The 16392-nt window shown below is 35.0% G+C and overlaps 2 protein-coding genes across 2 annotated transcripts; both read left to right on the forward strand.

The window, feature by feature from the left end:
- The first annotated feature begins 963 nt into the window (after positions 1-963).
- On the forward strand, positions 964-5789 carry LOC147390075 (uncharacterized). Its single transcript, XM_086457703.1, has 11 exons — positions 964-1028; positions 1302-1530; positions 2522-2709; positions 2828-3021; positions 3548-3663; positions 3751-3878; positions 4087-4176; positions 4976-5036; positions 5151-5191; positions 5280-5400; positions 5491-5789. Exons 1-11 carry the CDS (start codon positions 964-966, stop codon positions 5587-5589), a joined length of 1332 nt encoding a protein of 443 aa, XP_086313829.1. The 3' UTR covers positions 5590-5789.
- A 4630-nt stretch (positions 5790-10419) lies between these two features.
- On the forward strand, positions 10420-16054 carry AHG2 (Polynucleotidyl transferase, ribonuclease H-like superfamily protein). Its single transcript, XM_086458865.1, has 7 exons — positions 10420-10984; positions 11229-11359; positions 12711-13039; positions 13403-13516; positions 13632-13758; positions 13843-14113; positions 14780-16054. Exons 1-7 carry the CDS (start codon positions 10623-10625, stop codon positions 15627-15629), a joined length of 2184 nt encoding a protein of 727 aa, XP_086314991.1. The 5' UTR covers positions 10420-10622; the 3' UTR covers positions 15630-16054.
- The last annotated feature ends 338 nt before the right edge of the window (positions 16055-16392 follow it).

Here is a 16392-nt window from a genome sequence, read left to right on the forward strand (position 1 = left end):
CTTCTTGGATTTGGATTTCTTGTTATTATTTTTATTTAAACTTGTCGTTTCTGGGTTAGTGGGTTTTGAGTTCTTAATGTTGCGTACATGGGACTGTTCGGTGTCATGTTTTTGTGAAGTAGATGCTGAGATCGATTAGATCCTCATCGGACCTATTGGGTTTAGCATCGATTAGTTGATGGCCAGTTCGATTTTTATTCATCTACGCTGTTATCTTTTTGACAATAATGAAAAATCTTATTTGTTCTTTCTTTTTTTAAACTTTTGATGATTTCGTAATGAATTTTAAGTTGATAACCTATGTAATATTCTTGTTTTCGTTAGTTTTATACAAAAATCACATTTGTTTCCGGATTTGGTTCGGTGATTTTATGCATTTTTTGTTAATCTATATTGGAGAGTTTTAAGTTTATAGTTGGTGGAACTTTCAAATAATTTGCTTAGTGGAGATTGAGTTTTATTTCAATGTGATTTTGTACAGTTTTTTATGTTTCTGATCCTTATTGGAGAGTTTTAAGTTTATAGTTGGCGGAACTTTCAAAAGTATTTTCTCAGTGGAGATTGAGTTTTATTTTAATTTTTGTTGACATCTGATGATTTCTTATGCATTTGCGAATTTAAGTTTTTGTTGTTGAACTCTATTAATGTTGTTGCTATCAGAATTTGAGTTACCTTCTAATGTTAGGCTGGATTTGTTTGCAGTTTTCCTGAAACCGTTGTTGTAAACAAAGATGATATTCAAATCAAAGATAAAATGGGCTGCACTTGCAGGACTCGTATCAAGTGCTCAGGTTCCGTGAGGATTTTACTCGGAATTTAGAGAGACTGGTAGAAGTCAATAATATCATCGCTTATTACTAATTTTAGGTTCTTTAGATTGTTGTTCCATGTATTTATTTATGATAATTGATTTTACTTATTATTTTATGATCAACTGTTACAGAGCATTAAATATAGAAAGTTATGGCGGAATGTGAAGCCTTTGGTGTCTTTGCAACCTTATGCCAATCCCAGAAGCAAATATCCTGGTAATGCTTGCTCAATGTATCCATTAGTGCATTCTTTTGTTTGTACGTTGTTCTATGGAAAAAGAATGGTCAGATGCCTTAGTACAACCAAAGTCAAATGGATACAGTAATAAAACTTGCTAAGAAGGAATAATTTATTTTTGTTTTTTGTAAACCACCAGCAGTAACTAGGAGGTAACGTTTATAATTTATTTTTGTTTTTTGTAAATCCATTTTTAAGTTAAATATATTGTAATATAAAAACTGTTGACATGATGTCCCCATGACATGAAGGGCTGAACGAAGGAATGAGCTGGTGAATCCACCTCGAGTTGAGGCGAATCCATCTAGAGTTGAAGCAAATCCCGAGGCAATACGACCTCGAGTTGAAGCAACTGCTGAGGCGATACGACCTCGAGTTGAAGCAAATGTGGAGGCGAATCCACCTCAAGTTGAAGCAAATGCCGAGGCCATACAAAATCGTCGAGTTGAACCAACTGACGAGGTGGCCCAAGATCAAGCTGTACAAGTTTAAAAAACATGATCCTCGGTGGAATGGTAAGATCTCATCACCACTATGTTTTGTCCAATTCTGATTGTACCCGAAAACATCAATATAAAGTGATGCCTTAGCACATGATTTGCTTCATGTAGCTTGGTATATGAGATCCATGTGGCTATGAGACCCACCATTGGAGGTCCCTCATCCGAAAGACCGGCCATTAGAAGGTGTCACATAGAAGCACTTAGCTAAGTGGTAAGACCTTGGGAGGATGTTCCCAACGTCTTAGGTTCAAACCCCTTGAAATCCCATTTTATGCTAATATGTTAAGTTTTAACCACTAACCCCCTCCAAGCCAAACAGAAAAAAAAACATAGGAGGACCCTCAAGTGTGGAATAGACCCAATACATTCATAAACTTTTCTGATTGGCCTGCTATAACTTCCCTGATTTTGCAAAAAAAAGATAAGATGGTTCAAGTTTGGGCTATTGGAATAAGTAGGTCTATGATAGCCATTCCATTGGCACACTGCCCTTATGTTCCACCTAACCGTAGATGTCTCTGATACCTTACATCCGAAAGTCGAGCTTGCATTATGTTTCTGCTTATAAATGTTTTTTGACTCTAATATCCATTATAAAACTACAGCAATTATGGCGAAGTACTAATTGTGGGGAAGCAGTCTATGAGAAGAACACTATGCAACAGCTTTGGTTTTTTTTTTTTCTTGTTTTAACAGTGATATCATTGGTGATTAGACTAATTTTATTTGAATATGTGATATTACAATTTTGTTAGCCTTTACTGTTTTGTGGTCGAACTAATTTACTGCCTTGCGATGAATTGTGGAAGCTTTTTCCATGAAAGAGATCTCTCTTTCACCATTATTGTGTTTGGGTTGATTTTAGTATTTCAGTTGGAATAAGACTTCTGTCGATATCTCCACGTACATTGTTTGGATTGCTCATAGTTTTGGTATTTGAGTTGGAATAAGACCTTTATGAAGGGCAGATTTGTGCCCTCAAGGAGGACATTGGCCTCAAACAGCTTTACCTTGAAATTTTAACTGAAGATTTTTGTAAGGTGGCTCTTTCTGCACTGAGAATGATAAAAGTTACTCTTTTATCTATCATCATTTTTCACAGTATGTATGGTGCACTGACATACTTCCAAGTGTTAATGCTCATGGTAAGTAATTTGTATCCATCTTTACCATGGGTGGGTTTCCAAAATGAACTTCTAACAAATAGTTAGTTGGGTCAATGATATATCAGATGACCTTTAATATTTTTCTTTTTTTTTTTTTTTTTTTGGAAGACCACTTTCCTTGTCATTGGACTCGGTGTTTGAGTTCAACGTGCTTATTTGCTCTTATGTTTTTGTGAAGAGCAGCAATTTCCTTTTGCGTTTATCTGCAATTCTTCCTGTCTTGGTGGCATATAGTGGACTTACTACTGTCGATGTACCAAAACCTCTCATTCAATATGTTGGGCAGGAGGTTTTGGAACTAGGTACGTTGTTTCTGATAATATTTGTAAGATGCTCAAGGAAGTAGAAATTTTCCTATCACATGGTTTTGCTTGGTTGTTCCTTGAATGTGGTTAGCTTTTTTATGTTGGACACGTGTTCTAGCAATCTTTTGGAGATAACAAAAGAGTGTCCTAATTATGTGATGGTGGAGGCAGGAATTGATGTGGTCAAATATAAGGATTAGTAGATCTATTTTCTTGTTTGCTTGACTTACACACATTCAATATTGCTGAATTGTCGTCGTCGTTATCCTCATCATCAAAGCCTTGTCCCAAAGAATTTGAGTTGGTTAAAACAACTGTTCCTCTGTTCTACTTTGTACAAAGACACATGTTCTGTTATTGAAAGTGTATTCACAGTTATTGTGCCATTAACTAGCCAGGTTAAATAGTTGTGATTGCATGATGAATATTTCTTACGCTTCATATGAAGCTAAAATGCCACTTGCATTTGGCTGCTTATATTTGCTTTTTAACAGTGGATTTATTTACTTCTTCATTTGGGCAGGATATATTTACAAAGTCTACCTAGGGATTTTGGTGTTTTTTTGCTCGAACTCCATCAAATTTCATTCCGGTATAAATGACCTTGAAGCGGGCCAAATGGCTGTTATTGCATTTTTTGTAAGAACAAGACCTGTTGTAATGATGCAATTACGCTTTATTCTAGATGCTGGAAATCGATTAATAATGGATTTTATGTGATTACAGATTTTGATGCATAATGTGATGCAAATCGAAACATCTGTGGACACTGAGTGGAACCAGGCTCATGCGTTGTGTATTTACTTTGTCCTACCCTTATTCTGCATCACTGTGGGTTTATATATGTGTGACTGGTAATATAACAAAGCATCTATCAATTTCAGATTACGTTTGAGCTATTTTCATAGCAAATGTGGAGTTACTTGCATGGTTTAAAATGTTGTATCGATTGAATGTTTCGGTTAATGAAAAAACCGATATTTATCGGTCGATACATTCGGATATTTGAAACCATGGTTACTAGTAGCATTTTTAATGTTATCTATTTTATGGTTTTTCTAGGTTTCGTCCTTCAATTTTTTCTGTTGGTGATACCTACACTTACCTCGCTGGGATGACTTTGGCTGTAAGTGGCATACTAAGCCACTTCAGGTTAGTTATCTTTCATGGCAATCTTTCTAGATTGTTGTAGTTCAGTCTAAAAAAAGTTATTTTGTGAGAGCTATAGATCAATTTTTTTCTGGATTAGTGATTTGCTTTTGGTAGTGGTATGGCATTCTGTGGCTTATTTTCTATAAATTAGCATATATTTTTTTTCAGGTTCATATTTCTCTAGATTAGCTAGGTCACTTTTTTTAATTGAAATATACATTGACCTCAAGAGTAAACATGAAGTACAAGTGCATACATGGTTAATATACCTTAATACTCTGATGCATTATCTTTTCCAAGAGGTATTAAGCTGGTTTCCGTCCATTATTGATTCATCTAGATCCAAACAAACAGGCACGTCAAGTCCTCCAAGAGGTCCACCAATATGGATTTTAGGCTTTACGATCCACGCACAGTATGGGCTTCTATAACTCATTCACCTAGGACAATTGGATGTAATTCCCCGGCACACTTTGAATTACCCATTTGAATTAATGACGTATATGATCATTGGAATAAGCCAATGGTCACCCTTAAGAGTTCAGGATTGGCGTATATGATCAGAACAGTTGAATTAATGACCCAATGGTCACCGTAAATAATTTGGAATAAGCGTTGATGATGATTATGATGAAAATTTATTGTACACTTATCATACTTCCTGTCCTGCAAACATTCAGTAGGGGCTTAGTACTTGTATTCACATGCATTTGCACGTAGACTGGTCCTTAATGCGTGCATGTTGGTTCTGTATGTTTTATATATTTACTAAATTGACTAATTGACTTTTATTTTACAGTGGAACACTTATCATCTTCTTTTTCCCCCAACTTTTTAACTTGCCCAGCTCATGTCTTCAGGTATTCTCCACACACAAAATCACCTAAAAGTTTTTTCATTCTAAATCGAGACATATCTATATTTCCAAAGAAGCATCTGGGTTACTTCTATATGTTTCATTTTTTTCGTCTTAGATATTTGTCTCTATCAAACGTCCACGTACTGGTTTGCCAAGGTGAGCTTCTCTAACATCTCGTAATAGTAAAATATACAAGTTGCTTAATATTAAGCTTTCCTTGGTTACATAATGGTCTCCTCTGCAGGTTTGATCCTCAGACTGGACAATTGATTGGGACAAATGATTGGACGCTTGTGAACATCTTATTAAGATTGTTTGGTCCATGCTCGAAGCGGTTACTTTTCTGTGTGCTTCTTTTGTTTCAGGTTTCTTCATTCTCTCTTTTTCCTAATCTTCCTTTTATGTTACTCTCTCATCTATTAAGTCAGAATATAAACCAAACACATGTTCAACAGGGTTGGTGCTGTCTTTTCGGATTAATTTTGTGGTATCTCCCGTCCTCCTTCGAACAAGTAACAAAGTTTTGGAATGAATGTAAATGTGAGTCATCATGAAGATAAGCTGATGAGACAAACTTGATGACTGTAGGTAGTAGTAATATTATTGATGACATGGGATTAATTTTAATTTTATATTATTAGGTTAAAAGTTGTTTTTCATATTCTTAACCTTGCTAGTTGGATCATCTTGAGTTGGACTCAAATGGTTAAATATGTTGCTAATTGGATGAATAAACTTCATATATTGTTTTCAATCTTTTGAAAAAAGGATATCTTATAGACTTGGTTATTCATGATTGGTAGACAAAGATATGAAATATTATCCTTGAGAATGAGCGAATAAGTCATTCATTAGGATTTCAGACTAATATTTTTCGTTGTCACTTATTACACTATATAAGAGGTTTTAAGTTTGATTTGATATAATTAATTTAGGGATTGACTACCCACTATCAATTGCACTCTATGAATCAGTTACAAATAAAGAAAAGAAGTGAATGTTTGGGAATATGTAAAAGTTGGGGTCATAATAGAAGGCTCTCTCATTTTTTTTTTCTCCTAGATTTCAATTTCTTTGGTTTAGGTTTTTATATGAGCCTAAAACCAGTATGGCTCAACTCAATTGGATACGTGGACCTGAGTCATAAATTCAATGATTGAGTTCAATTTAGTCTGAGTTAAGTAATTTTGGATTGGTTGTGCTTATTAAGCAACCTTAATTTCATTTTAATAAACAAGTAAATTTTATCCTGTACTTTGTTAAAAAGCTATTTTTTTTTTTTTAACGTTTTCATAAAAGAATAATCAGAAAAATAAAATTTTAAATCAAATAAGAGTAAATTATAATTTGATTCCCTGTAGTTTGGCATAATTTGATTTTTACCCTCGTATGATTATCTAAGGGGTTCACTTACCCCTCTTCCATCAAATTACCGTCAAACTAACAGTTAAATTATACTATTTTACAAGACCATTTTTTCATTTTTAAAATGTTTATTCTTTTGAGAGTCGAGGTGGAGTAACATTGAAATTGACATCGCTTGGCACTGAACTATAGATGCTTCTCATTTATATCTCGATGAAAAGCATCTATGATTCTATAGACACATCTATGTCAACTATGTTTGAAACAATGTCAATTTCAATGTTACTTCAGCGTTTCCCTCATGCATGTGAAAAAACGAGTTCAATGAATGCTTAGGTCTGGCATTTTAATTAGAGTCTTGATCGCATAAAGTGTCTTGTTTCTATGGACAGGTACAATGTCTATGTGGTGACACAATTTGACCTTGGCTGCTTGAACGGCTTGATTAGGTGCCGAGGTGTTTTAAACACGAACTAAATCATGCCACATAGACACATATCGGACCCTGAGTCCCTAGAAATAAGAGAGAATTAATTATTTTTGAATCATTGCTATCCTATAAAAATTAATTTTTTGATAGGTAAATTTCACTTTGACCCGCGCATAATTCCATTTTGACTCAACCTTTTGATAATTGTGCTTTCCTCCCCTTTCACTAAGAACCGAGATTTGTTGTTGTGTTTGTTAGGTGCTAAGCTGATGAACCAATGGCATGATGCTACATGTATTAAAAAACAAATTAATAGTTAGGTAGAGTGTTGGAGATTCTGATTTTGATTTATTGAAACAATAGATTATAAGCAATAGTATAATGTAAACAATTCGAAGAAATTAAAAGAACTTATTGGTAACTGAGGCACAGAGAAGTTGTTATCCTTAAAATCAATTTCGCCCTCTTAAGAATGAATCTTCACTACAATCGGTCTCAAGCCTTTGATTTCCAAGATTCAACCGTCACTGTCTGCTAACCGTGCAATCGGAAATAACAAATCTACAACAAACTCGATTAGATCGAACTTTGTACAAGCAACAATAGGGGATGATTTATTTTGTCTTTGGTTACTAATTTGGAGTTAAGAGCAATGACTTTTGTTTAAAGGGAAAGAAAGGGAAGATGGCGACTACTTGCATGTGGTTGGGGTTGGAAGAACCCTCTATTAAAGAAAGGAAACTACATGCCTTGGCTAGAAACCAAGCTACTGGGAAATCATTAATGTTTAAACTTCAATTAAGATTGTGTTTAATTTCACTATCAAGTACTAAACAAGGGTTTAATTAAGGCTATGGAGCTTCTTTTACCATGTTTATTGTGAGGATTTAATATCTTAATCGTTTTAAAATTAAGGAGCTTAATTTGCCATCAATATTTTTGCAAGAATTCATTTTCTCTTTGGTACCAAGTGCACGAGCCTTTGAGCAAAGCTCCTCATAAGAGAAACCTATACTTGTGATGAAAGTAGCTTTTCCATCGTAAAATAAATTGAAATGATAAAAGTTTGCTTGAAACTATGAGGATTATCATTCCTTTAAACTGAATCAATGGGTAATTTATGATAGATCCATAGAAATTAAGGATGATCAACGTGTATCTGTTTTTCAAAAAAAAACAAAATGGACTCTTGAAGATTGAAATTGATACCACAGATGTGGGTGGATTTCAATATTTGCAAGAGTGCAATCAATCATAATTGGACAAAAACTTGTGCATTTTCCTAATTTTTTTTTTTTTTGCTTGTAATGTTCTTATGTATCATGATACATAAGAATGCTACGAGATATCAATGCCAAGATAGGCCTATCAGTAGTCTTTTGTACTTCTATGGTTTGTAAATTGTTGGATTCATTAGATCTGTATGCATATTTGGTTCACTTAATTGTTTCTCTAATTCTTTTTTATTTTTGTTTTAATCTGTATACACATTTGATTCAATCAATTAGAATGAAATGATGAGAGTAATGTTTTAATCCTTTTGGATATCTCTATAAAAACATGTCCAAGCAATGATCACCTGAGGTCAAAGCATGGGGAGAAGGTGAACCACAATTGCTATTGCCGTAATGTCATAAATCCTGCTCTCATAGACGTGATTTTTAACTCCCTTGGAAAAAGATTTAATGTCATATTTTTCCAAGTTTAGTGGACACAATAGAGAAGCTTGCAGAGAAACCTGGTGCAGCTTGTATTTGCTTAGTGAATATTCTGATGATCTCGTTTCGCTTCGACTGTAAATTTTCTTATAAAAAATTTGAGAATGTATCCCGGATAGAATGTGACTGTCTTTATTGACCTTCTTGTGATTGAATTTAAGTTGAACTTGAAGGCTCTATTTACAAAAATAAATTAATTTCCATTAGTGAAGAAAAAGTTTACAAAAGGCCGAAAATGAAGCACAAGACCATGCATGGCTTGTGAATATGGATTAAACTGAGGTAAAAACATGTATAAATGAACCCAACTTCCAGCAGTCACTATTAAATCACCCTATCAGATGAGAATTACTTCAAATTTATATGAGAACATAAGTTAACAAGTTCAAGTGTTGATGGACCTTCAAGATGAAGAAAGGAGAGAGTAGAGAGAACAATTGCAAAAGCTCCCGTGTTAGCTAGTTATGAAACTTTGGACCCAAAATATGGGGAAGCTTACTTCACAGATAAAGAACAAGACTCCACACAAGGCAACACATGATATCATAAATTATATTACATTATTATGTTATATAAGAACCTATAATTCCTACAAAAAAGAATTTAACAATACTTTTTTGTTTTAATAAATAAAATAGACATCGGTTTTTTTTTAATAAAAAAAATGATATCTAAAGTTGTATATTTATTGGTTGGACAATGCTAAAGTAACGTTAAAATGTACATTATGAGAGACATTTCTGATGTGCATATGTATCAGAACCATAGATGATTTCATTGAGATCTCACTCGTATCTCGATGGAAAGCATCTATGGTTCTAACTCACACCCACGTCAAAAATGTCCCCCATGATGTACATTTCAATGTTACTCCAGCACAACTCTTATCAGTAAGAGTGGTTGAAATTAAGGAGGGGAATTGGAACAATCATTGTACTCGAATTTATATTAGGAACTTGATAATTTGATTTCTCTCATTTCTTGGAATGAGTGTTGAGACAATGGAACTTTAACATAATCATCTAAAGACATTGAAATCTAAAACCCCTACTATTACAGAGAAGTCAAGATTATCCAAAAAAAAATTGGGGCTAGATGACGATGGTTTCAAAACTTGTCCAAGACCGAGACGTATCACCCTGAGTCATCTCAGTACCAGGCATGGACAAGTCAATGTATCGGACTAGATTTAAAACCCCACGTTTATTTTTTTCATCATTGAATGCGACTTTTCAAACGTATTGGAAAATTCATCTGAGATGACTTGGTACTTGGCATGGACGAGACAAGACATGGAAGTGAGTTTTAAAACCGTGTACATGACATAAGCAATTATATAATTTCTACTTTCATTTTGGTGGTGAGCTTTGAAAGAATTCATAATTTCACAAATATGCCACACACTGAAAATAGCCAAAAAAGGAGGAACACGATTGAATATCATGTTTACTAGTAGAAGTGGTTTAACACCAAAATTTAAGTGGTCATAAATGCCCTTATTTTTATATTTAAATTTCATATAATCAAACTCTTTTTTAGTCAAAATCCCAAAAATTGCAATGCATGATTCTAAAATCAAGTTGTTTGCTTATCAAATTTACAAAAATATCCTTTATTACTATCTAATCTATAAAAATAATTTAATCAATATTTATGATTATAAATAAGCCCTTCAGATGCATGAGGGTTTCATTCAAAATAAAAGTGAAATAACAAAAATTGTATTATATTTAAGGCTATCAATGGATTTGATTATACCTCAAATCCGATCTCTTTTTATCCAACAACTTCAGGTTTGGATCAATGTTTTGGATTCTAACAAGGTGAGATTTGATAAGTTTTCGATTTGATTTCTTATTGGATTGTATCTAGATCAATCATGTCCCAACCCGACAAGGACTCAATATGATGGGTTGTGGAGAAGTGGTGGGTGTGGAAAGTAATTCATGAGGGTATCAGTGGAAAGTAGGTGGGCGCGGAGAGCATTTGGTGGGCGCGAGTATCACGTCCCTTGCAAAAACCTTCCCCCGCGCCCCTTTCCATCCTTTTTCGAGCCTGGAGAGAGAACGAGAAAATGAAGAAACAATGGCTGATTAGGGCACTCTTTAAAACCCTAACCCTAACTCGCTCCACTTCCTTCACTCGCCCATTTTGCTCTGCAACAACTTCGACCTTCGCTGTCAAGAAGGTAACCAACAAGAACTTCGATTCAGCTCTCGAAGATCTCAGACGCCATGTCCGAGACGCAGATTTCGTCTCAGTAGATCTCGAGATGACTGGAGTCACAAGCGCTCCATGGCGCGAGTCCTTCGAGTTCGATAGATTTGATATTCGGTATCTGAAAGTCAAAGATTCCGTAGAGAAATTCGCAGTTGTTCAGTTTGGAATCTGCCCCTTTCGATGGGACTCTTCCAAGGAAACATTTATCTCTCATCCGTGAGTTCTTTACTTTGGATTTATTCTAATGCAAGTAGGGTTTTTGATGGGTTTTAGTTTTTATGCCTGAAAGTTGCAACGTAACTTAGATAAAATTCTTCCATTTTTAGATAATTTGTTTTTCTCAATTTTGATTGTGAGTGTGAGTTTTGATGGGTTCTTGAGGTTTTGATTTGAGTTACTGAATTTGACTGGGTGTGGTGAGAGCTATGATAATAAAAGGGCTATTTGTGCATCTTTACAGGCACACATTTTATGTTTTTCCTCGCAAAGAGCTTCCTTTTGATTGCCCGTCGTACGAGTTTCTCTGCCAGACAACTTCCATTGATTTCTTGTCAAAATATCAATTCGATTTCAATGCTTGCATATACGAAGGTAGTCTATATCTGCTTGCTTTTTTTTTGTTTTTTATTTTCCTTACTTCGCCAGATATAAACATCCCAACTAGTAGTTATGACCTATGTAACATGGAGACATAGATGTGCATCAGTGTCAGACTCAATTGATCTTCACAAATCTGATATGCAATAAAATTTTAAACTGCTTTAATTCATGTTGAGTACATAATATTGAAAAAAATGCATTTTAACAAGCCGATATATTAATCATGTAAATAGTTTATAGATTAGGAGTTTCTAGTTGATATTTTGAGTTTAGGAGGAAGTCAATTAGAGGTAGGGGAAAAGGATAAAATTCTGAAAAGAAGATATTCTTATAAAAAAAGGTAAAAAGAAAAATAATTGACTATTTGTGTCCATACGAACTAAAGATATGCTAATGGAAGTATGAATTGACTGGTAATTGCCGAGGTATTTGTTCATGATCCATGTAATCATAGAAACTTTCAAAATAAAAAAATAAAAATTGATGATGATAAGTATACAAAAGAAAAATAACCCTTTTAGTGTAGTTCCAATGATGCATTTGGAATTTAGCAACCAAAATGAATCATTTTGATAGTCCTTTGTTGTGCAAGTGGTGAGTAGATTAACTTGATGTTGCATCAAGAGAAGTTCTATTTTTAGTTGGTTAGGTTCGGTGAATTTGATTCATTTATTTGATCTCAAAGGTTGATGGGATGGTCTGAGCTCCATCCCCACCCCACCCTTTACACTTTGAATGTGCAGAGTGAGTTTTGTGTTGGGGTTGCCAAACATTAATTAGATAAAGACAGAATAGAATTGAGTGATGGTAAACGATATTGTTGAAAATTCTTAATTTCAGTTGCTTCCGAGAATTTGTGAAGTCAGTGAAGTTCCTTTTTGAAAAAAATACACTTATCAGGGAAAATTTGACCAATTTCGGGCCTAGCTTCATATATAGTAAAAAAATATAGGAATTGATTTTGATGATCATGTACTTGTAAAGAAAAAAAGAAGATGGTACTGCCCAAATGAATATTGCTTAAAGTAAAGGGTTTAAATGAGCTCTATAACAAGGGAAAAATGCTTCTCCTTCTCATTGCAAACACATCTCTTAGCTTATGAGTATCATACCATGGTTATAATTGGTGAAGTGCCAACTTAGCTAAGTGGTAAGACGTGTGGAGGGTTGTTCCCACGTCCTAGGTTCAAACCCCCTTGAACCCAACTTCATTTGCTAACCACCAACTCTAGACCTATCCAAAAACAAAAAACAAAAATACCATGGTTATAATCCGTTTGGCCAAGTTTTTTTTATACAAAATATAATCCTTTCATGAATTTACTATCTTGGGTAATCCCAGGAATATCTTATTTATCCAGAGGACAAGAAGGTGAAGCATTGCATCACTTAAATTCAGCATATGAGGATGAGCTATCTAATTCAGAGTGTCACTTGAAAGAAGTTGGTGACATTCAGTGTGTTAGCATTGCGGATATTCTTTTCACTGAGCGGATGAAGAACAGATTCAGTGAATGGCGTGATGATTTATTGCAGAATACTAATGGAGGGTCTCAGTTCGAGGGTGGCTCCAAAGACTCGAAAACACAATTCGAGACCATTTTCTTCAAGCTGCGTCCGGCTCTTAAACTGAAAGGTTTCACTTCTCATCAATTGAGATTGCTTCAGTTGGTAATGTTGCTTTTACTTACGTTCTATTTCATATTATGACATTGTTTGGTGCTAAGACTGGGGGTATGCAACAAAGTAGCACTGAAGGTTTTTTTTTAATGATAATTATGATAATTCTTGTTCAAAATTATGGTTTTTCAATTAGAAACTCATATCTTTCATTCTTTGATATTTTAAGAGCAGATGATGCAATTGACTTAAATTTTTTCTAACATGATAAGTGTATTTTGGAATATAGTATCCACAAGATTCACTCTCGTCCTATGATAGTGCACTCTTTAACATGTTGGTCATTTAGATGTTTGAGGTACTGAAGTTGCATGGTTGAATGTGTTGCTGATGAATGAAACTGGAAATACACAGGTTATTAGAAAGCATTTCAAAGATCTTGCTTATGTCCGCATTAATGATGAAAATTCCTCTGAACAGAAACTAGTAGTGTATACAGATTCTGATGATGACAAGAGCTTACTTTTGGTAAGAAACAGAGAAGGGAATTGGAAAAGCTCAATTGTTAAAATATTCCATTGAATAGGCTTTTTTTACCTCATTTATGTCACGGATTTTTGTAATGATGTCAGTCCATCTGCAGAAAGAGGTGAAGGAAAGCTTACGCAAGGAGGCCGAGGTGAAGATTAAAGCTGCAGTGGGCTTTCGCCATGTTATTGACCTCCTTTCCTCCGAACAAAAGTTGGTGGTCGGTCACAATTGTTTTTTAGGTATATCTTGCTCAATTTCATAAAAATTTTATGCACTTGTCTTTATCAAATATTTGATACAGAGGTTCCATTGTCCTGATACAGATGTTGCACATATCTACAGAAAATTTTTTGGTCCTCTTCCCTCTACTGTGGAAGAATTTGTATCGTCCGTTCATAAAAACTTTCCGTACATTGTTGACACTAAGCATCTCTTGAAGGCTGACCGTGTAATTCAGCATCTGATGAGGAAAAATGGCACATCTCTTTCTTCAGCTTTTGCCTTTTTATGTCCGCAAATTGCTTCTGTATCCAGAATCTCTGCTTTTGAAAATCGGCCTTGTGTGAAAGTTGAAGTTCAAGTGGATGAGATGAGGTTTGCTTACCACTTTTCTCTTTCCAGAAAATTTCCAATTTCTTGCTTAAAAGTTCCTTAAACTTGTTGCTCAATTCTTTGGCTGGCATAGTTAGAAGCAATCACAAGCATGACCTCATGATTATTTAGACTTGTGATCTATGTTTGGCTTTCTGTTTATTTGACTTAATAGTATGCTCTACGTAATGTGAACATTTCTTTCTGACCTAAGTGGCATTCCCTATGTGAGGAGTTGACATGAAGAACCCAAAAGGGTAAAAAGAGAGAGGCTAAAAGTAGGTGTTTGAAAACTAGCCATTAGATTATGAAATCGAATCCCCAGTAATATTAAACCAAAAGGATGAAACATTTAGTCCACTGGATTATGAATTCAAACCACAACTTGGGTTGTTTGCTCGATTTCCAAATCGCTCATTACTATTTTACATTTAATGTAATAAGCAGTAGTAATGTGGAAGAGATCAGCAACTAATATTTGAATCAATCCTATCCTAAAAAACGAAACACTGACATGGAAAACTTGGGAATGTTTAGGTTTACATAATCCTTATGCATGAAAGTGGGAAAGTCTAATTGCTCCACAAACAAAACGGAAAAAAAAAATTGAAAATATAAGCAATGCATATCATCTCTCTTCTGAGTTAAATAGTGAAAATCCCTCTGCAGGTCCTCTAACTGGAACTCAGGAGCCAAGCACGAAGCTGGTTACGATGCTTTTATGACTGGGTGTGTGTTTGCTCAGGAATGCAGTCATCTAGGTATTGATTTTAAACTCCCTTTCCCACCAACAGGTTTGGCTCACGATGAGAAGCTCCACAAGTACATCAACTTTCTTTACATCAGCTGGAACAATGGAGCCATTATTGATCTAAGTACTGGGAAGAAGACTCTAGAATCTTCAATTCAAAATAAACAGAGATATCCTAGAGTCGTGTTTGAGAATATTGTCTTACTCTGGGGATTCCCTTCCAAGTTAAAGCCACGAGAATTAAAAGATTGCCTCCATAAAGCCTTTGGCCTAAACTCTGTGACATCCATCTATTATTTGGATCAAACGGCAGCATTTATTCAGTTCAACAAGGAAGAACTTGTCGCTGATTTCCTGGATCTGAAGGAAACCCTAGAAAGAAATAATGATGCAATCTCAGTTTTGCACCCTCTCTCGAAATTGTTGGAAGGTGGTAATACCCATGCCACTGGTTATGAGGCTTATAAAGAGATTTGTAGCTCTTCCATATCAAGGATTCTGTTTGCAGACCAGGCTGAGGCAGTTGGTCTTAAATGGAAAACGAAAGAGGTGGAATTGAAGACCCACGAAGCGAATTCTATGGTAGGGCAATGTTCAGAAGTTGGAGCCAAAAACCCCAACTCAGATTCTGTTTCCAAAAGTGAGACAGGAAAGAGAAGTAGTGATGCGATCAAGGATCCATCTTATCGGCATTTCTCATGTGTGGAGTTCATGGATACTTTGTATGCCAAGTCTCAGGGGAAAAGAACTAGAACTTCTAATGTATGAATCTGTATGTTTGGCCCGTCTCTTGTATTTTTGTGTCTAAATAGCTGTTGTGGTAATTTCTTTCATCGGTTTCTTTTACCATCTCAACGGCTAGGTTTTCCACTATAACTGTGTCATATGTTTGTGAAAAGGTTTTCGAAACAATTAGTTCAGAAGGAAGGAAACCTAATTGCATGGTCATCTTGAATGGCAGAAATTGAGGAGTATAGCTAGATGCATTCACTTCCATTTCCGAGATGGGAGTACAATACCTAAGACCTAATTGCCTTAATCTTTGTCTTACTGATTAAAGGTTTAAGAGTGAGATTGATGATCCACTATTGCCAAGCTTCTAAGGTTTAAATAATTAAATCTGTATTTATGCTTGTCGCTCAGTCAATGGATGTCTTCCCCATAAGTCATTGTTGGTGGAGGGTCGACATCAAGTTCCCATCTTTCAAAAAAAAAGTCTCATGTTACGGTCAAATGTAAGTGATTTTTTTTTTCAACCCGTTTGTTGAAAACTATTGATTTTCTCCCAAGAAATTGGTCATCTTTAACCGGAGTACAAGGGTAAATTATTTTTAGAGTCGTGGTAAAATGACATGTCTATACGTATTCTCTACACAGTTGACATGGCAAGTGCCGTCAACCACGTATGTGATTACATGTCATGCGAAGAAAGAAAAAGATGTATTATTCTGTGACAAAGAAAAAGATGTATTATTCTGTGCACTTGTCACGTCAATTGTATACACATCACATATGTGTCTACGTGTCATTT

Source organism: Akebia trifoliata, chromosome 11 (genome assembly GCF_017979445.1).
Source record: "Akebia trifoliata isolate Shusen 1 chromosome 11, ASM1797944v1, whole genome shotgun sequence".
Taxonomy (NCBI): domain Eukaryota; kingdom Viridiplantae; phylum Streptophyta; class Magnoliopsida; order Ranunculales; family Lardizabalaceae; genus Akebia; species Akebia trifoliata.

Excerpts from the sequence above, each read along its gene's own strand:
- LOC147390075 (XM_086457703.1), top strand. The coding sequence starts at position 964 with ATGGCGGAATGTGAAGCCTTTGGTGTCTTTGCAACCTTATGCCAATCC. Across the intron at positions 3,879-4,086 it reads GGTTTATATATGTGTGACTG|GTTTCGTCCTTCAATTTTTT; the intron begins GTAATATAACAA and ends TGGTTTTTCTAG. Across the intron at positions 5,401-5,490 it reads GTGTGCTTCTTTTGTTTCAG|GGTTGGTGCTGTCTTTTCGG; the intron begins GTTTCTTCATTC and ends CATGTTCAACAG.
- AHG2 (XM_086458865.1), top strand. The coding sequence starts at position 10,623 with ATGAAGAAACAATGGCTGATTAGGGCACTCTTTAAAACCCTAACCCTA. Across the intron at positions 13,040-13,402 it reads AATTGAGATTGCTTCAGTTG|GTTATTAGAAAGCATTTCAA; the intron begins GTAATGTTGCTT and ends GGAAATACACAG. Across the intron at positions 14,114-14,779 it reads GTTCAAGTGGATGAGATGAG|GTCCTCTAACTGGAACTCAG; the intron begins GTTTGCTTACCA and ends ATCCCTCTGCAG.